At 36.8% G+C, this 26,197-nt stretch overlaps 2 protein-coding genes across 6 annotated transcripts in view; one reads left to right on the top strand and one right to left on the bottom strand.

Annotated features, from left to right (window-relative positions):
* Window positions 1–26,197, bottom strand: part of LOC128230447 (protein HIRA-like) — a 257,743-nt gene that overhangs the window by 39,736 nt on the left and 191,810 nt on the right.
* Window positions 11,955–24,442, top strand: LOC128230440 (uncharacterized). Of its 5 annotated transcripts, none has more exons than XM_052942707.1 (6): window positions 11,955–12,028; window positions 14,727–14,919; window positions 16,605–17,004; window positions 17,347–17,415; window positions 18,048–18,159; window positions 18,382–24,442. In XM_052942707.1, exons 3-6 carry the CDS (start codon window positions 16,606–16,608, stop codon window positions 21,423–21,425), a joined length of 3,624 nt encoding a protein of 1,207 aa, XP_052798667.1. In that variant the 5' UTR covers window positions 11,955–12,028; window positions 14,727–14,919; window position 16,605; the 3' UTR covers window positions 21,426–24,442. The 5 variants fall into 5 exon arrangements, 4 of the variants coding, with proteins under 4 accessions (XP_052798667.1, XP_052798666.1, XP_052798665.1 ...); XR_008260218.1 differs by lacking the exon at window positions 14,727–14,919 and having other exon boundaries at window positions 11,975–12,176; window positions 18,382–22,811; window positions 23,046–24,442; XM_052942705.1 differs by having other exon boundaries at window positions 11,975–12,176.

The raw sequence follows: 26,197 nt of genomic DNA, 5'->3' as shown, positions 1-26,197 counted from the left end.
CAGTGCAGATGGGAATTTTATATCAATCTTATTATATGAATGGGATTTTACTCAAACATTCTTATTCATAGTATACATGTATATAATAATTACAAATGCAAAACCGTCTGACGAGTCGGGGCATATGTCACTTTCCCGTGTCATGTTTATGTGTTATTATTTTTTATTTATTATAGCAAGAGTGCGTTTTAATAATGTTTTCAAATAAATATCAACGAATCAAGTTTAAAAATACATATAGTCCTAGCGATCATATGGTAAATTTCGGTTGTATACCTTTTCAGTTACGTAATCAAATTGTCATACCTTCTTTTTTATGTTCACACCAGGCGATGGTAGTACTTGGCAAGTCATGTGGGCTGAACAACGTGAACTCTGAAATAGAGGATCTGGTGACAAAAACTCTCAACCTAGTCACGCCAGAAATGAAAAACCTCCGAGGTATGATGTTTCTCTGAAAATTGTTTTTCTATGTAAATTTTTAAAGACTTTTTAAACAATATATGTTTAAACGATATGCCACGTCAATATCTGATGCATTAAGATTTGGCAGTTTGAAAAACATACGATTATCAAACATCTTTGCTAGTCTTACATTTTAGAAGCAATATGTACTTTGAAGACCATATCTATTAACCAGTGCTAGAATCTAAAACATTTATTTTCACAGAGAACACTATTTGGTTCTTTGGGGAGAGCTGTAATGATGCATTTTACGTGGAAACTGCTCGTTTTCAAGACGCCATTCGTTTGCTAAAAGAGAGACATTTCATCGTGCTAACTGGTCATCCCGGAGAGGGGAAAACTGCCATGGCAGCGAGGCTGGCCCTGGCTGACGGCACAAAGCCGGAAAACTGCCTGAAACTGGAGCGTTCGAGAGACTGGAGAAAAGTGGATTGATCATTAAAGCTGTTTAATACGGTCATTGTGGACGATATCTTTGGAGGCGGTGCACTCAATCAGAAACTGGGAACCATATCTGGCTGAAATGGAGAGAGCTGCAAGGAAGAAACGTTTGAGAATCATTATTACCACCAGACACTATATCAAAGAGGAGGCGTTGGAGGAACTGGACAAGTCCACAATATTCGATGACAAGGAGGGATACGTTTTGCTCTTGTCGTCAACGAGGTATTTGTCGTTTCACGAGAAGAAAGATATTCTAGTGTCAAGAGCAAAGAAAAACAATTCTGAGAACGTGATTACCACTCACCGTATAAAATATGACGACTGTACCAGAAAGGCGGAGGGAGTCATGAATTTGCAAAAAGATCAAAGAGAAGATTTTGTGTTTGGGTTTCCGCAGTGTGCAACCTTGTTCGTCAGAAGTGAGGAGTTGATCAAGCTCGGCCCTGTTTTCTTCAGCAAACCAGAAATACACTTTAAAACATATATTGACCAGTTGTACAAAGGCAAGGATGAAGAGCAGTACCGCAAGTTCTTGGCTTTGGTGGCTGTCTGGGCAGAACAAAACATGAGAATGACAGAACACGATTTACAAAATGCTAAAAATGTATCTGACCATGTGAAATATGTTGCTAATTGTTTTGGAATTGATGTTACCAACTCATTTATGAAAACATTAAAGTCATCTCTGAAAAGCCATGTTAATGACCTGTTGCTGTTGATCGATCGTTCTGGAGAGTACACGTTCAGTCACAATGTAAACGGGGACATGGTTGGGGTAGTCCTTGGAAGTCACAAACCCCTGGAATGCATTGAGCTGTGCCCAAGAGACTTCCTGATGGAACGCGTAACCATTGCACCAGCCAGGACGGATGAGCTTCGTGTTGTAGTGCCATCGAGACATTATGACACTCTGTGCGGAAAGTTTGCGAAAATGATTGGTCGCAAAAACTGCAATCTTATGGCAAAGGAGCCGCCACATCACGAATTCCAACATCTTCAACGTAAAGGTCCTCGCTCGAACACCGTTGATGCACTCAGTGACATTGACTTTGGTATACTTAAACACAACGCATTTAAAGACGAAGGATTCGTGAAGAAATTCATCAGGTACATCCGGGAAAAGCAACTCGATCAGGATCTTTTCACCGTTCCTGTAATGAAAATGACAGGGTACTTCCTCGACTACGGGATCAAAATGACAGAAATGGTGATGAACTTACCGGGTTACACGCTATATAGTGGACTAAGTGTATTGGCGAAAGAACTGATTGAGCAAGAAGTTTTTCCAAAGAACCAAGTCGATCCACTACTACTGGCTACACATTCCGGTGATATTGGCATGATGGAATTACTTCTAAACCACGGAGCGAAAGTTTCGGGAGATACAATCTATGTAGCGATGCATAAAAGAGGAAGCACGTTTGACTCAAACAAGGTTCTCGATACAATAGTTGAATTCCAAGGTATAGATATCAATGACAAAGGAAACGCCGTTAATGGGAATTACCCGTTAATTGTTGCAGCAAGAAAGGGCTTTACCAATGCAGTGAAATGCATGTTGCAGCATGGCGCTGATCCGTCCGTGAAAAATGATAAGAACCTGACGGCACTGCACAAGGCAGTTATCTATAAGCATGCCCATATTATCAAACTTCTCATTGACCATAATTCGCCATTAGACGCAAGGGGTGGAACATTTAAGAGGTCGCCTCTTCATATCGCTGCTGATCTTGGTATGACTGAAACAGTTAAACAATTAATGAAAAAAGGCGCAAACGTGAAGATAAAAGACACTTGTGGCCTGTATCCAATATTTCTTGCAGCAATCAGAGGACATATTGACACAGTCAGTATTCTTTTAAAGCATGACAAAAGTCAGGATAGTCTTCGGATCGTACCTTCTGGTCAGACATGTTTCATCAAGGGCATGTCATTGATGCATGTAGCAGTTTGGAAGAATGACAGAAAGCTGATCCAGATTCTAATCGACTGCAATGCAAACCCAAATGTGAAGGACTTTTTTGGCAAGACCCCGCTGTTATATGCAATCATGACAGGTAAGAAGACTGCAACGCGCCTGTTGCAATATGCGGACAAAACAGTGCCGCAGAAACAGGGGTACACGCCATTGCACGCTGCCATTTTTAAAGGAAATTTCAAACTTGTAGCCAAACTTGCCGCTGAAGCAAATATCAATGCGGTTGACAAATACGGTCGGACACCTCTGCATGTTGCGTGTGAAAAAGGGGATATAAACGCTGTTAATCTGTTGCTTAAGAAACACAATGCAGACCCGCTAATCATTACAAATCAAGGAGACACAGTTTTCCATATCCTGAGACAAACTGAAAGAAACAAAAGTCACGAGGAACATTGTAAGCGCCGTTTGATTGAGGTGCTTTTACTCGAAGCCCATCCAGCAATATTTGATCGTGTAAAAAGTATGCCGAACAACAAGGGAGTGTATATTACAAACAGTCCAAAACTAGCCTCGAAGGACCTGATCAACGTTTTGAAGCAAGCCATAAATTGCGACTTCGACTAAATAAGCGATGACGACGATGATGACGCGGGGGCTAAAGCTTCCTCTACAAGAGTCGCGGGTCCTGAGAGCACAGACAATTTAAAATCGCTTCAGGATTTGCTGAATATTCTTGGAAGTGAAACCTACTCAGATAAAGACGATGATGACGAAGGCGATTCTGAATATGGGATGTATTTTGGAGGAAATGATAATCTTTTCGATAATGATGACGATGACGATTCTGAATATGGGATGGATTTTTGAGGATATGATGATCTTTTCGATAATGATGACGATGACGATTTCATGAACTATGACATGTTCTAAATTACTTAAAAACACAATTTTCTCAGATACGTATTTAGACACATTAAGTTTTAGCTGTTAAACGTCGTTTGAAAAATGGTATTGAATCAAATATGCAAGATGAATCAGGCTTAACGGTGTTTGTGAATAAATTATTTTTAGAAGAATTAATACATATCTGTTTTAATTGCTGTGATAGTGTCTTGAAATGATTTTACACAACTTTTAAAATCACGAATATTATATTTTGATAAACATCATCTTGCGTGGTTCAACAGTAGACACGTATAGATAAGATGTCGTAAACTATTTTAGTTGATTGCAAAATGTTCATTTTAATCTTGAAATACATATGTTGTGTTTTCTTCGCTTAAACTTAATATTAATGCTGTTTAAAATGTCAATTATCGTGTAATTCTTCGACGTTATTATTTGTACTTGTCTTTGTTATTAACTGTACCCATAATAAACTGTGATTAGTTGTGTGAATTAGGGAAACAAATTTCAGAGTTAATGTCGGTCGTGTATACAAGTTCCTATAGCAAATAAGAACATAATGTTCGCATTCACGAATAAAACAGTATATACTTATGTGATGCTACATTTCATTGGTTTTAATGGTTAAAAAGCAGAAATAACATGTATTTTTTCTTTTCTTTTTTCTTTTTTTTCTTTAGAAATCTACTGTACTAATTGAAATGTATAAAAAGGAAAAAAAATGTATAATTACTGATATCGATTTTTTTAACGCGTTAATAATGGTGCTTTTTATGACTTTATTAGTGTATGGTTATATCTTGAATACCACAAATATATATAAATACATATGTTATGAAATTTGTAAATTTATTCGCCTCTCAAAATGTTAACGAAAATAGAAAACTGGCGATGTATGTTTTTAAAGCTACAGATGTAACGAAAATATATATTTTAATTATTAAGGATACATATTGACAATATCTCCATATGCTTTTGTTTGGTTTGGTGTTTTGTATGTATAGTTTGATATATATTAAGTTAAAATGGTTAAATTCTTATTACTTGTAACTTGATATTGTTTGACTACTGACTATGACATATCACATATATGTTTTACTGCTTGTGAACGCATGGGCATATTGCCTAAAAAAATTTAAATAAACTATAAACGTTGTATATTAATACCTTACTTTACTTTGTTAACTTACTTACACACAGCTGCATTATTGTGGCACATACATGCTTTTGGCAGCACCCGTTCTCTATTGACACAACTCTAGTTCAACTCGATTATTTTCAGTGCTCGACTTCATTATTTCACTTCATTGTAATCGGCCAACTACATTTCATGAGAAGGCCTGCTATTCATGGTTATTAGGAACTGGTTTTAAAGCATGTGACAAACAATACATGATGTTTCATTGAGAATTGAGATAAATTAGGACAGGCAAGGCTTTTGTGGAAAAAACTTTATTAAAAGTATTCATAAGAGAACAACTTGACATTATGTTAAACGATTATTAATATCTTCGGTCAGTTATATCATGAATCACAATTTGCTTTATTTTCAAAGACAAAGATACGTTTATCACGATGATAAAACAGCGCGGATTATTTTTGTCAGCGGTATTATCGAGTCGTGACCAAGGATGTTACAGCTCAAGAAAGTTTACATTTTTTTCTAAATCTAATGGAGTTTTAAAATCTTTATTTCCAACAATATTCATTAAACAAAATAGAATGAAAATATATTTGCAAAGATAATTGGTGGCCCTTAATATGTCGTTTTACGATCTTGCCACACAAACAAATCACAATGAAAAGCTGAAACTGTTTTATTTTTTATTTTTTCTCCTTTGAGTTATCACTCATTTAAACATAATACTCACATATAATATACACACGCATAGTAGTTTTTATGTAAAGAAATCATTCATCATTTAACACGGCAACGGATTCTAGTCATTGCATTGACCGGATTAGACACGTGTTTTAGGCAGCAGTCTACAAAATTATAGGTAGTGTTATCATTTATGTTTTTACATATTAAAATATCAGTTTTTTCCGAGGTTAAGGCCAAAACGTTTGTTTTTCAAAAACTTTAAACACCTTCTGGTCAGGCACTTATAACGGCGGATTTCGTGCCCTAGGCGAAGTTTTGCCCCGGCACCTCTACACATGCACGCCGACCTCTATCAACGTGGGCCAGAGTCGCGAGACCGAAATGTTCTGTTCTTAACACTCGTTATATTAAGAAACAACAACATCAAAAAAACGCTTAACAAATCATATCTGCAATCAGCTGCAAGTGACGAAACATTTCAAGTGCCGAAATTTCGCTTCGCTGAACCGAAAAGCGAGGACTTTCAGTCGCATGGTATTTTATTTTAAAATCATTATCGCTGTTTTATTTTCATTTGTTTAGAAAATAAAAACATGTGGGGCTGCTATTTTATCGATAAATCAATGATTTAAGGTGTCTAATATCAAATATACTTATACCACTTGCTGTTTGTCCAACCGATTTCAACTACAACATTCAAATTTATAACGTACGAAAGACGGATATATTCTGCACTGGCGTTGGATAGAACGCAATTGCAGAATGATGACGGGAAAAATCCGCTAGGTATCATTGCAGGGTATAATCTTCCTTTACTATTGTCTTGAAAGTATTTCACAATAGATATATATTTATCATGTATATTGTGTTGTTATTCCTAAATTATGAACTGCGTATATCCTTTCGAATACCGCTACCGTACATTGACGCGCTACCGTAGCCGCCTAATGCAGACCAATTCTTTCAAGGGTGCTGGTTACCGCTACTGTTTTACTGTAGGAATACTGTAGACGACTGAAACGTACCGAAAAAGTAGGTACGTCCAGTTCTACAGCCACAAAATTCACATTTTCCACAAATTTGTGGTACGTTTTTCATTAAAATAAGAAGGATTGTGAATTTTAAAAACAGCATTAATACGCTATGGTACTTTGTCTTAGAAACAGTTACTACACTACGGAATTTCTTTCAAATATAATAACCATGCAAAAATAAGCAACGGCATTTCTTTAAAAATCGTCATTCAACATTATTCGCCTCTGGCTTTTGTAAATTTGCTTTTATTAAACAGCATACTTATGTTTTTACTCTTGTACCAGGAGTACGCTGTGGTATCACTGTTAAATTTAAGAAATGAGCAAAACTGCACAGTGGTATTACTGTGATATTTATGTTACGGACTGTGTGTAAACTTCGATAAGGTAGACATTTCATGTTTAAATTAAACTAAATCAGTCATTTAAGTGCACTTTGGTAGCGTTCTTGAATCTAGAAGTATGCAAAACTACGCAACGGTATTTCCTGTATAAACATAATACGTAATCAACCTATCACAACCCATTTCAAAGGCGACGTTGCCTTTGAAGTTCATTTAACGCTAGTTACGCTTCCTTTTAAAACTGTTGAAATATATGCTATAACTTTCTTATAAATCCAACCGGATATCTATTACCTGATCGCTATAAAGTTATCATGGAAACCATAGTGACTGCAAATATATCAACAGAACATCCATTACAAAACAGCTGTCACAGTTGCCATGAAAACCACTGCAATAGACAATTAACCAACCGGACAAATATCACAAGGTCGCATCAAGGTAACCTTGGAACCACAGAGACCCCTGTTATGAAAGTTGTATGGGAAAGGAGCATGACTTAATACAACATGCATCAATACATATCTGTCGATAAAGCAAAGATCAAATGTCACGGTCACCATTCAAGAAACGTTGGTGCTCCGTGTGTCATGGGGTATCTCAGGAATTACCAGGCGTACTTAAGTCGAAAGATAGAAGTAGGGTTGACTCAAACAGTTGTAGAGAACTGAAGAGAAAACATCGCCGGATGATCATGTTGTATTTGCCGACAAGTTTAAAACATCAGTTCCTCTGGCGTTTGGAAAAAATCTATACATTCGTGTCACGCATTTAACATCGGAAGGACATATTGGTCAATCGCAAAATCAGTCCACGAAAAAAGATGGCAAAGTTAGGATGCTCAGCAGAGGGGAACACATGGCATGAAATATTTCGGACCGGAAGCTTATGTACACTGCATGGGAATAATCAAAACATATGTGCAACCCGATGACATGTTTTAATCCTATAATAAATAGCCGACAGAACAAGGTTTTGACGGGAGAAGTAAATACAAAAGAAAAGTGGGGGAAAACATGCATCAAAGTTATTCTTTAAATAAAAAAGAACATGGGTGTTGTAGACAGTCAACATTTACAGTGTACCAGCACAAAGCGCTTTCTTGTGGACCTAATTTGTGTGGTTTGCCGTGGACATCTCGCTTGTGATTTATCATGTATAAAGCGTCAACCCTCCGGCTACCTATAAGCTGTTTGAGAGAATGGTAATACTTTTTCACAGTATATTACAATCATGCTGTAGAATGTTTAACAGTAACCATAATCAGGTTTAATAACATATTGATCGTTGCGTGTACCACCAAAATGAAACATGAACAATCAGACTGTCGCGTTTTCGTCATCGTACTGTCGCGTTTTCACCATCGTAGTTTCGTGACTCCACGTTTTCACCATCGTAGTTTCGTGACTTCACGTTTTCATCATCGTAGTTTCGTGACTTCACGTTTTCATCATCGTAGTTTCGTGACTTCACGTTTTCATCATCGTACTACCTAAAAACTGAGAAGGAAGTAATTTTGTCATATTCCGTTAAAACGTGAACACTTGATCTGTCTATTAGAGTGTTTTTTTTATTTACTGCTGAGTATCTAAGTTCATGTATTGGTTAACACATGTCTGTTTTTCTTGTACAATGTATCATCCATTTTTCTGCATTCCAACCCCCTTTTTGATCTACAAGAAGGACATATGTGTTACGCCAAAATCATCAATGGCTGCATCGAGCGCATTTACAATGATCCTGGTATCTACTTATTCGTGATAACACTGTTTCGACATATTCCTGTCAACATTTAAAGAGGTTCTATGGATGTCTTTGAATCTTGTCACCAATTTTCTGGTCACCGATATGTTATATGTGGATATGTTATGTTCTTTCTTCAATCTTTCTTGCAAGAAAATCCTATCTAAGCAACTTTGTTTTCGTCGAGCGTTATAAACTGTTCCCATTTATTTGGCAGCGAAACTTCTGAACTACCTATCAATTTTCTAGCCGGTTGACGTTTCCCCATTCTCATTTTACTGTCGTTAGATAAGGTTGGCGGAGTTATGAACGACTACCTAGAAATCAGATCCTCTGAATGTGGTATTCGCTTATTAAGAAAGGGGGGACGCCCATAAGTTTGAAACTGATACATCGCTGCCACGTGTATGGGAACAGTACAGGATTAAAGTACATTGTGCATCAAATTGGAAAGCAAATGTCAGCAGATGACTAGACATAGCATTCTTCGTGTTCTTGATTTGACGGTATGTGAAGCGTCGTCTTCAGTCTCGGGAATGGACAAACGAACATATGTTTGCTTGGTGTACGTAGATTATCTTGAAAAATAAATTAAAATACTAGAGTATTAAAATACTAGAGTGACAATGTTTCAAAAGGCAAGATGCACTTTAGTGATTCTAACCTCAACTACAGATCCATTAGAACTGCTGGAGACCACTTCCGGCATGTATTGGAACTGCAGTTAGCTCGTGGACTCCTTTTAGGTGTGCATTGGAACTACAGTTAGGTGTTATCCTCCTACAGGAATGCATTGGAACTACTGGTAGCTCGTGTCCTCCTACAGGAATGCATTGTAACTGCATGTAGCTCGTGCCAAACTACAAGCATGCACTGGAACTGCATGTACCTCGTGCCAAACTACAAGTATGCATTGGAACTGTATGTAGCTCATGCCAATCTACAGGGATACACTGGAACTACATGTAGCTCGTGCCAATCTACAGGGATGCACTGGAACTACATGTAGCTTGTGCCAATCTACAGGAATGCATTGGAACTGTATTTAGCTAGTGCTATTCCACAGGGATGCACTGGAACAGCATGTAACTCGTTCCAAACTACAAGTATGCATTGGAAATGCATGTAGCTCGTGTCCGACTACATGCATGCATTTGAACTGCAGGTTGGTCGTGTTCAACTACATGCGTGCATTGGAACTGCATGTAGCTCGTGTCCATCTACAGGCATATATTGGAATTGCATGTAGCTCGTGTCCATCTACAGGCATACATTGGAACTGCATGTAGCTCTTGTCCATCTACAGCATACATTGGAACTGCATGTAGGTCGTGTCCTCCTATGGGGATGCAATGGAACTGCATGTAGGACGTGTCCTCCTACTGGGATGCATTGGAACTGCAGGTAGGTCGTGTCCTCCTACAGGCATTCATTTGAACTGATTGTAGCTCGTGTCCATCTACAGACATTCATTAGAATTGCATGTAGCAAGTGCACATCCACAGGGATGCATTTGAACTGCAAGTTGCACGTGTTCATCTAAATGGATGCATAGGATCTGCATGTAGCCCGAGCAAACCTTCAGGTATTTATTTAAATTGCATGTAGTCTGTGCTAATCTACAGGCATGCATTGGAACTGCATGTACCTCATACACCACCTACAGGCTGGTAGCCGGTGTCCATATGTAGGGATTAATTTGTAGGTAGTCATGCCCATCTAAATGCAGGTAGCTAGTGCCAATCTACAAGCAAGTATTGTTACTGCATGTAGCTCGTGTACATATACAGGCGCGCACTGGACTGCAGGTTGCTCGTGACCACCTTAATGCATGCATTGGAAATGCAAGCAGTTTTGTGACTACTTACAGACAGGTCGACTGTGCCTATTTTCAGGCAGTTATCTCGTGGCCATAAACAGGCATGCACTGGAACTGCAAGCAATTTGTGACCACCTACAGGCATGTATTGGAAAGGCAGGTATATTGTGCCTATCTAAAGGCATGCATTGAGACTTCATGCGGCTCGAGGCAACCTAAAACCATGCATTTTAGCTGCAAGCTGTTTGTCCCCACCGACAGTTATGTAACAGAACTGCAAGTAATTTGTGCCTATCTATATGCATGCACTGAGTCTACAGGAAGTTCGAACTCACCTTACAGCATGCATTTGAACTACAAACAGTTGGTATCCATACAAATAGGCAAATTTAAATTATATTACAATCAAAACATTATCAAGAAAAAAAGTCCGATTCCCTTATGAAGTAATTGTGGTTTATTACTAGCCTTCTTCAAATGGTCACGTCTTTAATAAAACTAAAAAAGGTTCTACCACCTGTTTTAACACGACTTAGTTTCCCCCTATAACACCCAATATTTAATCATTTGCAGTCAAAACCCTTTAGCTCGATATTCCAGGGACCTAAATACTTCGAGCCTCCGGAATATTGAGCCAAGAGCAGATCATTTATTGTACCCACATCGTACTGTTCGCAACATCACACATTCGATATTATGACAATATCATATAATTGTTTTATGATTTATATACGCAATAAAAATAACAATATAAACACATATACACGAAAACAATAAGAATATTTCATACAATGATTAACACATGAACATGCGTCATATTTTATACACACATCACTTAACATGTAAATATATAGATAGCACATTTAAAACATTCCAGCCACATGGTTTGTGCTCGGGCTCTGTCACCGTCAAGGAATCTGGCTCTTACTTGGTCTTTTTTTTTCAACCAAGTTTAAAGCCTGTTTCGCGAAATCCCAAAGTCGTCTGCAATTTGCTTTTCTTGTATTATCATTTTGATAAAAAAAATAGGAATGTTATTGAAAATAGTGTTGATTTAAATTATTTTGCCTTTATAGTTTACAGCAGATTTTTTGGTGTCCTTTTAAACTAAATGAAAATATTAAGTTATGTTTCTTTACTTAAATCACGAGGAGAGAGAGAGAGAGAGAGAGAGAGAGAGAGAGAGAGAGAGAGAGAGAGAGAACTGCATTATATATTTATTGCAACATGTTGTTTTTACCATTCATATGTGCATCTTATATTGAAAAAAAATCTATCTATTCCTTCTCTTCTGTACACATTCATAACACTTATTAGCCGTTGCTAATATTATTTTATCGTAGCCATTCAAAAGAATACAACATAGTCGAATACCTTAAGGGTAGTTAACTGTGTTTCAGATAATATTTCATTCTGCTTGAGTTGTCTCCTTTCGTCGTTAAAGCGAAAGTTGAATTTTCCGAAAACCCCAAATCGATACGTCTAGATATTGAGGAAGTTTTAATGTGGATGTGATACGTTTAAAAGGTTAGTTTTACTCTTTTGTTGTCACCACACTGCTGCCGACATCTTACTACAACAGGATACGGTACTTGTTAATAACAAGTTTTCACTAACAAGTCGGAAAATGCAATAGAAATATCCGAAAAGTATACTGAACCACAAGGGAGATAACGTAAGTGAATTTTATTTTATATGCACTGAAATGGGTAACAACATTCTTTTAAAGACACCAGGTCGATTTCCAATAAGATTAATTACGATACTTACGTTACTATTAAACATAAAGTAAATATGCTGTACAGTTCCCGCATTTATGTACTAGTATGTGAATAACATTAAAAATGATCAAAAACAAAACGAAACTCTTTAAAAACATTTAAATCTGCACTGTCACAGATATACCATTTTTACAACTTTTTTTATATATTTTGTCTTGGAAAGAGCAAATTTTTGCGTATATATCTGCAAACCAATAATAAAAGATTACTGACAAAAGATCAGATCGCAGATTTTCATATTTCCGCTCGAAAATTAATGTATAATGACTTAAACCGTTACTAACGGTTTAAGAAAAACGCATAAACACCATTTTTTTTAATTTAAATATAGAAATCTGCGATCTAATATTTTGTCAGCACTCAGCAGTCTATAACTGGTTTCCATGGATTTTCGCAAAAATTGGCTCGTTCCAAGACAAAATGTACAAAATGTTGTCAAAACGTTCAATCATTGAGAGTGCAGCTTTAACGCTTCAGTCATACTTTGTTCCTACTTTTTCTGGTTTCTATCTTATTAATGATAATCCACCTCTATTTATCCTTGTTTGCAGCTTTGGCTGATTCCGACCAGGCCTTTACATATTAGTTGTGGTATTTACTGATAAATGGCGGAATTATTGTGAGATTCAAACCACGATTTTAAGGGTCTTCCACAGCACAAATTTATTCTTTTGTTTTGTTGATGATTTCTTTCATGAGTAAACCATAAATCTTTTGCGACATGTTTTATGGTTTAAGGAGTTGTCCAAATTTTACGAAAACAGATTTTTAAATCAGATTTGGGATAAATGCCAGCATAAACCTGGCACTTGTGGACTATGCAGAATGTTCCTATCAGTGCTTTTGTTCTATAGTTTTAAGTTTTAATCCATCTTTCTATTGTGCATGTTTCTTAGGTTTAACGCTTTATCTCAATATCTTTAGTTCAATTCCTGTCGAACATAAAACAAATATTGCTTTAGTATTTTATAGTTGAATATATAGATATGTATTTCTTAACTATATGGCTAAGTATTTAAGTAGTAGTAGTAGTAGTAGTAGTAGTAGCAGTAGCAGTAGCAGCAGCAGCAGCAGGAACAGCAACAAAACAAATATTGCTTCTTCGAAGGGGGGCATTTTGCTTTGCACACGTCGATCGGTCCGTCGGTAGACCAAAGCTTGTCCGAGTGATAACCCAACAATTCCTGAAGGTAAAATCATCAAACTTGACATGAGGACCAGTAGATGACCCCTACTGATTATGGGGTTCATCGGGTCAAAGGTCAAGGTCACAGAGACCTTTAATGGTAACAGGATTTTAAAGCTCGTCCGAGTGAAAAATAAAAAATGCCTAGACCTATGGTTATCAAACTTGACATGGAGGCTGGGCCTGACCAGTGGATGATCCATATTGATTTAAAGGTGTCATCAGGTCAATGGTAAACTTCACAGTATCCTAGAATGATTAAAGGTTGACCGAGTGCTAACGTGACAATGCTTGACCCATGGCCCTCAAGCTTGACTTGGAGATTGACCCCTATTCATTTTTGCGTCATCAGGCCAAAGGTCAAGGTCACAGTGACCTTGAATGATAAAAGGTTGTCCGAGTGATAACTCGACAATACCTGCACCCATGGCCCTCAAACTTGGCTGTTGGGCCTGACAAGTAGATGACCCCTATTGATTTTAGGGGTCGTCGGTTGAAAGGTCAAGGTCACAGTGACCTTGAAGGCAAACTCAACTATTCCTGGACCTATGGTCGTCAAACTTGACATTGATGCTTGGCCTGAGCAGTAAATGACCCCTTTTGATTGTAAGTGTCATCGGGCCAAAGCTTAGGGTCACAGTGACCTTTAACGCGAAAAAGTTAACAAAGCGTCTCCAAGTGATATCTCAACAATGCCTGGCTGGACCTGACCAGTAGATGACCCCTGATTTAAGGAGTCATCGGGACAAAGCTCAAGGTCATCGTGACCTTGAACACTTGTCTGTGTGATAACTTAACAATGCCTGCGCCCATGGCCCGCAAACTTGACATTTAGGTTTGAGATTAGTTGATGACTCCTTTGGATTTTAAGGTCATAGAGTCAAAGGTCATGCAGCAGCAGTAGAGTAGTAGAAGTAGTAGCAGCAGCAGTAGCAGTAGTAGTAGTAGGAGGAGGAGGAGGGGCAATAGTAGGAGCAGTATTAGTAGAAGCAGCAGTAGTAGCAGAAGCAGAGCAGTAGTAGAATCAGTATCAGTAGAGGCAGCAGCAGTAGCAGTAGAAGTAGCAGTAGCAATAGAAGTTATACCAACAACAATACCTGCAGCACTACCAGCTGTACTACTAAGACTTGACCAAACATGTTGATCTTATATATTTATTTTAACTACAATATAATGCACCAGTCAATTGTAATCACGCCCTCGGTCTGGGGGTGTAACGGGGATAGCGTGGGAAATGGGCCGTGTATTTACCTTCCAGGTGGCCTCGCAGTGCAGAGTGAATGTGGTGGTTTTTCAAACAATAGCGGTGAATGGGCCTTAACGTAGGATGGGGAATGTGGCGGGGATTTAACCAGCAGTTTGTCTCCGCAGGGCGAGAATTTTACCTAAGATCTGCTGGACCGAAAGTCAAAGTCCCCGCTATTCCCCGGGGGGGGGGGTACAATTGAGTGGTAAATATGATAACATTGTCGTATCTGTTCGGTAACTTTTGTATAGACATGATCATAGGGAATCACTAACTTATCGGGGGAGTCAATATTTAAACAGAAAAGGAAACACTTTTTCTAATGAATAATGACCGGGATCGGGATTAAATGTGCGTGAAATCGCTTACATCGATAACGGTATTGAAACAATGCAAGTTGAACACAAAACGAAGCAATTTATTTTAATTAAAACATTTTCAAAAAACAGATCACTAACAGTTATTCGAAAGTCCTCGTGATGTGTTCATGTGAAGAAAAATTAAAATAAATTTAGTATACACACACTGTAATATATTCTTCCAAATCTCATTCATTTAGTCTGCTTACCTATAAACCAGAATATTTTTCAAGCAGTGAAAACATGGTTTTACACATGGTTAAGAATTTGACTTCAGATTATCAGGGGTGTAGAAATCAAAAGTGGTAAATTTCGCCACTATTTCTTGGCATGCATTTTTCTGAAAAGTATGTCATCGATATCTGTATATTATTGTGTCAAGTGCCCTAGACAACCCGAATTTTTTGATGATATATTTTCTAATCAGAAATATATAGAGGATAATTGTTTGTTTCAGTGTAAGATCGCAATATATTTGACCGAGTAAGCACCAAATCCTTGACACAGTGAAATAGCATGTGTAATTCACTGATAAATCACTTAAAATATTGATATGAAAAACTACAGAAACAAGCTCAGTAGCCAAAGGTTTAAATATAAACCACCGAAAAGCATGTAATAAATTCAATAAAATGGCGTATTAAATTCATATCCGGGTTACAGAAATGCAAATATATTTTTTAAAATAGCTTCAATCGTCACAAAGTCACAAGACATTGTTGATAGGATAGTGTTGGTTATTTTGACATTGTAACAAATTCATTTAATACAAATATATTTCCGTTAAACTGCAAATGATTTTTAATTGAAAATCTGATAAAATCTTTTTTTTTTAAATTTGCTCAACTCATAATAACACTGACACATGTTGTATCTGATGTTTATAAAATGCTTTCTAAACATTGAACCTCAAAACTAAATAAAAAAAAGAGTTTTTTTAAACATTTAATGTTTTGATCCTTCACTGCAGTGTGAAGGACTTTAAAATAAACCCTTCGACTGTTTCGTTTTCGCACACTAACATGCTCCAACCATTATATGTAAAATGTGATTGTTGCCTTGTGTCTCTATTTGATTGCCTATCCCTATAAAACAAGTTTAAACTGATAATTTACAACTGACTAAATGGTTTAATGGTTCAGTAATAGATCACTCTTTTCTTGACGTTCGAAAGTAACCCATTTAGCAATGTATTTATGGAAAACTGTTATATTTTTCGGTTGTGTGTATGTATGTAGTGTGTTGTTTGTGCTGTTTTGTGTTGTTGTTCCAATACATGTTTCCTGTTTGTGATTGTTTGTTTTTGTGTTCTATGTCATTGGCGTTGACCCTGTGTCATTAAACGGTGTTTATGATTAAACTTTCGACTTCTGGACTTGTTTCTGTAATTTTTCATATAAATATTGAAGATAAATTATTACAATTTTGTGTTGTTTTGGTACATTAGTGGTTGATCTGCATTGATATATCTATGTATGTAGTTATGTTTTTGTCTTTGCTATAAGGTATATATAGAGATTTTATGTTTCAGAATGGCGGCTGCAGTGACGCCGGGGTCGGTGGATGGAACCCAGAATGAGCAGTACTACCTGCGCCTTCATCTTCTTCTTATGGAGGCTATCAAGGTTCTCAGGGCAAAATTCGACTCTATTGTTAACCCAAATAACCTGCTGAATGAACTGATGAAACACAAACGCGTAATTGATAAATTGCAGAAAGATGGTGTAATTTCAAGGGACCAATATCGTCTGCTCAATCCTAATCCAGACTCGCAAAGATTTGACGTCAGTCTGCTGATTGTTCTGCTCAGAAACATCTGCAACTTGCAACCAAACAATCCTATTTGGAAAGAGAACGACAACAGCAAAATAACAAACACCATGCCTCCTATCATTGCAAACATCGTGCGGATAAGGAATCTTCGTAACAAGGTATACGTTTAAATTACTTTGGCCTTTCCACGAAAATAATAATGTTCAATTTACCAATATTATTTTAGTGATATAAAATATCTGTTTTAGATGTTACCAAATTGAATGCGGTCCACTTTTAAGTACTATCAATGAACAGTTTCAATCAGACCGAAACTTCTGTTTGTTACTTCGTTTGTACTCCTGATGTACGTTTATCCATTCCTTTGCACAGATACATGTTCACGTAATACAGCACATTTAAATGGGATGGTGTTGAATCCATTGGTTTTGTTTGTCAGCACCGCTGAAAGGTCGCCAATAATATTATAACACACGCTTTTTCATAATGTAAATTTTCAGATGCAGCATAAGGATATTGCTTATCTTGAACAAAAAGAGTTCCAAAAGAACTGGAGTTTACTGGAAAATGTAAGTTTTTCATGAGGTCTTTATATGTTTGTGTCCCTAGTTAATTGTTATTAAGACCCTTGCCTAGTATCTCAAAACAGGGATTATTTTTAAATTTTCGTCTACATGGCTTGTCCCTGTAGTTTTCATTTTATTATTGTAAATAGTCTACTTCATTATTGTAAATAGTCTACTTCATTATTGTAAATAGTCTACTTAATTATTGTAAATAGTCTACTTCATTATTGTAAATAGTCTACTTCATTATTACATTGCGTTATGTTGATTGTCGATCAGAAGTTTTGTTGACGTTGTCATTTTGTTGTTGTACGTGTTGTTTTCTTGTTGTTGCGTATTTTCTTCCTTTTTTGGAAGGGGGTGGGGGGAGGTATGAACGTGGGTATTGAATAATTGAGCAAGGTTGAAAGTAATGAGCGTTCGTCTTGAGAGTAATATAAGTTGTCTGTTCCAAGGTCAAATGCTCTTTGTCAACATTTGTACGTTGATATTAACGGCTGGTTCGTGAATGTATAAATAAATATAGTCTAAGGGATGATTTGGTAACTCATTTACATTCTATACTATTAAAGGTACTGAAACATTTTAATTTACGAGCGTAAATCAAATGGTCTTACCTCTATATTTACAACTAGGCGATGGTAACACTTGGCCAGTCATGTGGGCTGAATGACGTGAAAGCTGATATCGCCGAGCTGATGACAAAGACCCTCGACCTTGTGACACCCGAAATGAAAAACCTCCGGGGTATAATGATTTTAGCGCCTTTTGACGTGATCTAAATTTTAAAGACTTTTTAAAACCAATATGCCTATCACATTTTCCACTTCATTAAGAGTTGTCAGTTTGAAAAATATACTTACTGGAATATTTTGGCAATCTGATGGCATTTTACGTGTCAGTAGAAGTACATATTCTAAAAGAAAATTTACTGAATACGTATATATACAAAATTTATTATTTTCACAGAGACAACGTTATGGTTCCTTGAGGAGAACTGTGGTGATGAATTCTACGTGGAAACAGCCCGTTTTCAAGAAGCCATTCGTTTGCTAAAAGAGAAGCATTTCATCGTGCTAACTGGCCATCCAGGAGAGGGGAAAACTGTCATGGCAGCCAGGCTGGCCCTGACAGAAGGTACAATGCCGGAAAACTGCTTAAAACTTAAGCGTGCACGAGATTGGAGAAAAGTGGATTGGTCATTAAAGCTGTTTAATACAGTAATTGTAGACGATATCTTTGGAGACGGTGCACTTAATCAGAAATTTCTTTCTGATTGGGTACCTTATCTGCCTGATATGGAAAGAGCTGCGAAGCAGAAACGTTTGAGAATTATTATTACCACAAGGCACTACATTAAAGAGGAGGCTTTGGAAGAGAAGGAAATGGGCAAGCTCAAAATGTTTGAAGACAAAGATGGTTACGTTTTGCTCTTGTCGTCAAAGATGCATTTGTCGTTTAACGAAAAGAAAGACATTCTAATGTCAAGGGCAAAGAAACATCAATCTGAGGACATGATTGACACCTACCGTATTAGATACGAGGACTGTGTGACAAATGCAGAGGATTTGAAAGAGGGTCAAAGAGAAAACCTTGTGTTTGGGTTTCCGCAGTGTGCAACCTTGTTCGTTCGAAGTGAAGCGTTGATCAAGCTGGGCTCTGTTTTCTTCAGCAAACCGGAAATACACTTCAAAACATATATTGACGAGTTGTACATAGACAAGGATGAAGAGCAGTTCCATAAGTTCTTGGCTTTGGTTACTGTCTGGGCAGAACAGAATATGAAAATGAAGGAACTTGATTTACAAAATGCAAGCAAAGTGTCCGACCATGTGAAACATGTTGCAAAATGTTTTGGAGTTAAGGTTAATCACCTATTCGTTGAAACTTTAAAATCTTCTCTGAAAAGCCATGTTCATGACCTGTTGTTGTTGATCGATCATTCTGGAGAGTACACCTTTAGTCACAATGTAAACGGGGACATGGTTGGTGTAGTCCTTGGAAGTCACAAACTCCTGGAATGCATTGCGTTATGCCCGAGAGACTTCCTGATGGAACGCGTTACAATCGCACCAGCCAGAGAGGACGAGCTTCGTGTTGTAGTGCCAAAGAAACACTATGATGCTCTGTGTGAAAAGTTTGCAAAAATGATTGGTCGAAAAAACTGCAATCTTGTGGCAAAGGAGCCGCCACTTGACGAATTCCAACAGCTTCAGCGTAAAGGTCCTCGCCCTAACACCGTTGATGTACTCAATGACATTGACTTTGGTATACTGAAACACAGCGCCTTTAAAGACGAAGGTTTCGTGAAACAGTTCATCAGGTACATCCGTGAAAAATATCTCAATCAGAATCTTTTTACTGTCCCTGTAATGAAAATGACAGGCTACTTCCTCGACTACGGCATCAAAATGCCAGAAATGGTGATGTATCTTCCGGGTTATACGCTATACAGTGGGCTGAGTGTGTTGGCGAAAGAATTGATTGAGCAAGAAGTTTTTCCAAAGGACCAAGTCGATCCACTACTCCTGGCAACACATTCCGGTGATATTGGCATGATGAAGTTACTTCTAAGCCATGGAGCGAAAGTTTCGGGAGACACAATCTATGTAGCCATGCATAAAAGAGGAAACATGTTTGAAGCAAACAAGGTTCTCGATACAATAGTTGAATACCAAGATAAAGATATCAATGACAAAGGAAACGCCGTTAATGGAAATTATCCGTTGATTGTTGCAGCCAGAAAGGGCTTTACTTATGCAGTAAAATGTCTGTTACAGCATGGCGCTGATCCGTCCGTGAAAAATGATAAAAACCTGACGGCACTGCACAAGGCAGTCATCTATAAGCATGCCCATATTATTCAACTTCTCATTGACTATAATTCGCCATTGGACGAGAAGGGTGGAAAATTTAAGAGGTCGCCTCTTCATATCGCCGCTGATCTTGGTTTAGGTGAAATCGTCGAAAGAATTCTGAGCAAAGGTGCAAACGTAAAGATCAAAGATCATCGTGGTCATTATCCGATATTTCTGGCAGCCATCAGAGGTCATTTGGAAACAGTCAGGGTCCTTTTGAAGCATGACAAAAGTCAGGATAGTCTGAGAATTGCCTCCTATGGCAAGAAATCGTTTATCAAAGGCATGTCACTATTTCATGTCGCTGTTTGGAAGAACGACAGGAAGCTTATCCAGCTGCTCATCGATGAGAAGGCGAATCCTGACGTAATGGACTTCTTCGGTCAAACCCCGTTGTTCTATGCTATTAATACGGGCAAGAAGACTGCGACGCGCATACTGTTGCAGTATGCAGACAAATCAAAACCTCAAAAACAGGGATTGACGCCATTGCATGCTGCTATTCACAAGGGAAATATCAAACTTGTAGCCAAACTAGCTGCAAAAGTGGACGTTAATGCATTTGACAAGTACGGTCGGACACCTCTTCATGTTGCATGCGAAAAAGGAAATGTAAACGCAGTAAATCTATTGCTAAACAAATACAATGCAGATCCACTTATGATCACGAAACGAGGAGACACAGTTTTCCATATCTTGAGACGAATGAAAGGAAACAAAAGTCACGCGGATCATTGCAACCGCCGTTTGATTGAGATGCTTTTACTTAAAGCTCATCCAGCAATATTTGAACGTGTAAAATGTATGCCGAACAAAAAGGGAGTGATCATTACAGACCTTGTTAAACTTGCCTCGAAGGATCAGAATACTATCAAAGTTTTGACGCAAGCGATAAAATCCGACTTTGACGAGATAAGCGATGACGACGTTGATGAAACGGGGGCTAAAGCTTCCTCTACAAGAGTCGCGGGTGCTGGAAACACAGACAATTTAAGATTAATTCAGGATTTGCTGAATAATTTTGGAAGTGAAAACTACTCAGACGAAGATGATGATGACGATGGCGATTCTGAATATGGGTTGGAATTTGGAGGATGTGATGATCCTTTCGATAACGATGACGATGACGATTTCATGGACTATGACATGTTCTAAATTACTTAAAAACATATTTTTCTCAGATACGTATTGAGACACATATTAAGTTTTAGCTGTTAAACGTCGTTTTTAAAATGGTATTGAATCAAATATGCAAGATGAATCAGGCTTAACTGTTATTGTGAATAAATTATTTTTAGTTTTAGAAGAATTAATCCTATCTGTTTTATTTGCTGTGACAGTGTCTTGATATGATTTTACACAACTTAAAATCACTAAGATTATGTTTGATAAATATCATCTTGCGTGGTTCAACAGTAGACACGTATATATAAGATGTCGTAAACTATTTAAGCTGATTCATAGGCTTTGCAAAATGTTAGTTTTGACCTTGAAATACATATGTTGTATTCACTTCGCTTTAACTTAATATAAATGCTGTTTTAAATGTCAATAATCGTGTAATTCTTCAACATTATTATTTGTACTTGTTTTTGTTATTAACTGTACCCATAATAGACTGTGATTTGTTGTGTGCTTTAGGGAAACAAATTTTGGAGTTTATATCGATCGTGTATACAAGTTCCTATAGCAAAAAAGAACATTTTATTCACATTCACGAATAAACAGTATATAAGTATGTGATGCTACATTTCATTGGTTTTAATGGGGGGGGGGGAGCAGAAATAATAATTGTTAATTGTAGCGCACTGACCATTTTATTGTTTTTGTTTTTTTCTTTACAAAATCTACGGTAGTAATTGACATGTATATAAAGGAAAAATGAATAATTGCTGATACACTGTGAGGGAGCAAAAACAATCACGTGACCACAAATGCGAACAACCACGGAGAAATTGAGACAGCAAAACGTATGTTTTTGACGTTTTCTCTATTACCTTGAATCGAATTAAAACAAGACCTAGCCCATGGTACGGCACATAATTTCCGATTTCATGTGGTATACTGTCTGATATTCTTGGTGTCGTAGTTTTTGAGAACATTTAATTACAAAATTGGAATAGAGGATGCAGACGACCACACATTTTGTTTATCTTGCAAAAACAATGATAAAAACGGCTAGTTTCACCTGGTTCTTTACGAAAAACACTTATTAAAGCAAATATATACCATTTAGAGTACCTTTGCAAGGGGTATTGATGTTTTTGAAGGCAATATTAAAATATCAAATTATGCGAACGACCACACTCGAGAATTTTAGGCGAACGACCACACTTTTTAAATTAAATTTGAAGGGGATGCGAATAAAGCCTTCGTGATCTCAATGTTTTTTTTCTATTCGCATGACATTTGTATTCGCACAGGACGCACACACGTGTATAATCTTCTCGACAAATCCGACATGTCAACACCAGAATGTGACCGAGATTGTGCGGCATGCGTTTCGAGGCATTCGACCTTTGTAAAGGAGATTATTGTCAAGTAAGATGCTGATAGAAGTCACTTAAGGATGTGTGTCTAGAATGAAAAGAAGTACTAGGGCAATTTTCGGATGCCAAGATCTAACGTACATCGGTGATAGGGCTAAAACCCACCCAAATCCCATGACACCTATATCTCTAAGTATGTCAATCGTTAAACTTGTTAAAAAAACAATTTTTGTATTGTAAGATGAAGAAAACATACATTTAATTTATCTCATCCACACAATTTCAGGGACGGTGTGTTCGATATACGTTCTACCAAAAGGAAGAAGAGTGGTACAGTATGTTTGGATCAAAATTCAATACAAAAAGGAGCACTGGGTGTCAGAAGGGAAAAGGCGAGGAGAAATGATTGAAAAACGTTAGTTACATCCTAAATGGGATTCCTAAACATTCAATATACTATGATCATATGGAACTTCTAATGCTACTGGGTAGTTCATTTTTAGCCGGCGAATGACATGTGTAGTCATTACTCAATTACTCAATTAAAGTTGTTTCTGATTAAATATGTGTTGTGCCTTTATTCTTTATTGTCACGTCACTTATATGGCATTAATCAGTGCTATTATATGGCAATAATAGTGAAGATTAATCAAATAAAACTGATATTTGATAACGTTAATTGTCTTTATTTTAAAAATACAAACGGATCACAGTAAACACATAGTTTAAATCACATCAATATGAAACAAAAAATGTCCACATTTGTTAGTGAAACAATCACATTTATAAGAATAATATAGCATGTAATACTGATCAGGCTGTTTACATGTAAAACTTAAACATACGAATGTAATCACAGAGCAAATCACAAAAAGTGAAATGAATCACCTACAATAATCGTTTATGCTAACCTATCGACTCAAAATAATACAAGAATTTACTAATAAAATTTTGAAAAAAATATCACAAAAATGAAATTAATCACAGTGCAATGATCTTTTATAATAAGAGCTGTCAAAGAAACAGCGCGCTTTACTGTTCCGTCGCTTTTAAGTTTAGGTTGCAAAGTTTTGGTATATATGCAAAACCTTAACCAGACTCTTTTAGTCGAATAATAAAGGGCCATAATTTACATTTTATGCAAAATGGAGCTATCTTACTTGATTAATTAAGTCTGTTGGATATTTGGAAACGCCTGTCTGAAGTTTCAATGCAATACATGTATTTGCTGAGATAATGACTTAAAGGTGCTTACATGCAAAACCTTAACCAAAGTTTGACGCTAGGTTGAGTAGGATAGCTCTCGTTAGTCTTCGAATAGTCGAGCTAAAAACCCGAGCCTCAAACAAAGGCAAGAATTTACTAAAACAGTTCTGAAAATGCCTTCCTGGTTATGTACATACGGCGATTACTTTTCAAAAACAAAATATTGTTAGAAAATACAATAAGTTTTCTAATAATATATGTGTTGTTTCGTACTGCCGCAGTATTGAAATGTTCGAAAGGACCTTGCCACAATATCTGCAGACCTGAGGTTGTCGACTCTCCATCTAAAAGATATACCATACACATTAACAAATAAAGTATTTGAAGCTTTATTCGCACTCTTGTCAAAATTTGATAAAAAAAGTGTGGTCGTTCACCTAAAAATTCTCGAGTGTGGTCGTTCACATAATTTAATATTGTACGATTTCTTTCAAAAACATCATTTCGCCTTGAAAATGTATTGTAAGTGGTATATATTTACTGTTTATATATTTTTTTGTAAAGAACCAGTTGAAATTAGCCGATTTATCATTGTTTTTTGCAAGATAAACAAAATGTGTGGTCGTCTGCATCGCCGATTCCAAATTTGTTTTTTGAATGTTCTCAAAAACTACAACATTAAGAATAACAGACAGTTTACCACATGAAAGCGGAAATTATGTGGCGTACCATGGGCTAGGTATTGTTTTAATTTGATTCAATTTAGTAAAGAAAATATACACAAACATACCTTTTGTTGTGTCAAGATCGCCGTGGTCGTATACATTTGTGATGACGTCACAATTCTTGCTCCCTCACAGTGTGATACCGAAGATAACAATGGTGCTTTTTATGACTTTATTATTGTATGGTTTTATATTGAATACCACCAATATATTCCAAATATTAACGAGAATAGAAAACTGGCGATGTATGTTTTTAAAGCTATAGACAATATCTCCTCACGCTTGTGTTTGTTTTGTAGTTTTGTATGTGTAGTTAAATATGTTAAGTTAAAATGGTTCAATTCTTATTCTGTAACTTCATATTGCATGACTACTGACTATGACAGATCACATATATGTTTTACTGCTTGGGTACGCATGGGCATATTGCCTTATGTTTTTGAAATAAACTCTTAACTCTGTATAATAATACCTTAATTTACTTTGTTTACTTACTTACACACAGTTGCATTATTGTGGCACATACATGCTTTTGGCAGCACCCGTTCTCTATTAACACAACTCTAGTTCAACTCGATTATTTTCAGTGCTCGACTGCATTATTTCACTTCCTTATAATCGGCCAACTACATGTCATGAGAAGGCCTGCTATTCATGGTTATTAGGAACTGGTTTTAAACCATGTGACAAGCAATACATGATGATTAATTGATAAAGAATGGGGATAAATTAGGACAGGCAAATATGTTTATCAAGGATTGTTAGGTACCGCCTTGGAACGCTCAGTAAAATGTAAATTTACTACAATTTAAAACAATTGAAGTGCACATACCTCACTTTTATCCCAACAATCCTAAATAAATAAAAAAACGTAACAGTTAAATCTTATCAAAGTATGCATTAGCTTGAGGAAACTTAATAATAAAACAAATAATAATAAACTTATAGGTAAACACCAAGTACTTCTATGGAGTTTTAAAAAATCTTTATTTCCAACAATATTCATTATACAAAATAGAAATGAAAAATATATTTGCAAAGATAATTGGTGTCCCTTAATATGTCGTTTTACGATCTTGTCACACAAACAAATCTCAATGAAAAGCTGAAACCTTTTTTCTTTTTCTTTTTTTATTTGTTTCTCCTTTTGAGTTATCACTTTTTAACATAATACTACACATATAATATACACACGCACAGTAGTTTTTATGTAAAGAAAACATTCATCAAGTAACTCTTAATAGGGTATTATAATGTTTAATAGGGTTTTAAGGAATTACTCATCGTTTTAACACGGTAACGGATTCTAGTCACGTGTTTTAGGCAGCAGTCTTAAAATAATAGGTAGGGTTATTAATTTATATTTTTACATATTAAAATATCGGGGGGGGGGGGGGTCCGAGGTTAAGGCCAAAACGTTTGTTTTTTTCAAAACTTTAAACACCTGGTCAGGCACTAATAACGGCGGATTTCGTGCCCTAGGCGAACGTTTGCCCCGGCACCTCAA

The sequence above is a fragment of the Mya arenaria genome, chromosome 4 (genome assembly GCF_026914265.1).
Source record: "Mya arenaria isolate MELC-2E11 chromosome 4, ASM2691426v1".
In the NCBI taxonomy this organism is placed as follows: Eukaryota; Metazoa; Mollusca; class Bivalvia; order Myida; family Myidae; genus Mya; species Mya arenaria.
This window is presented reverse-complemented; position numbering and strand designations above follow the sequence as displayed.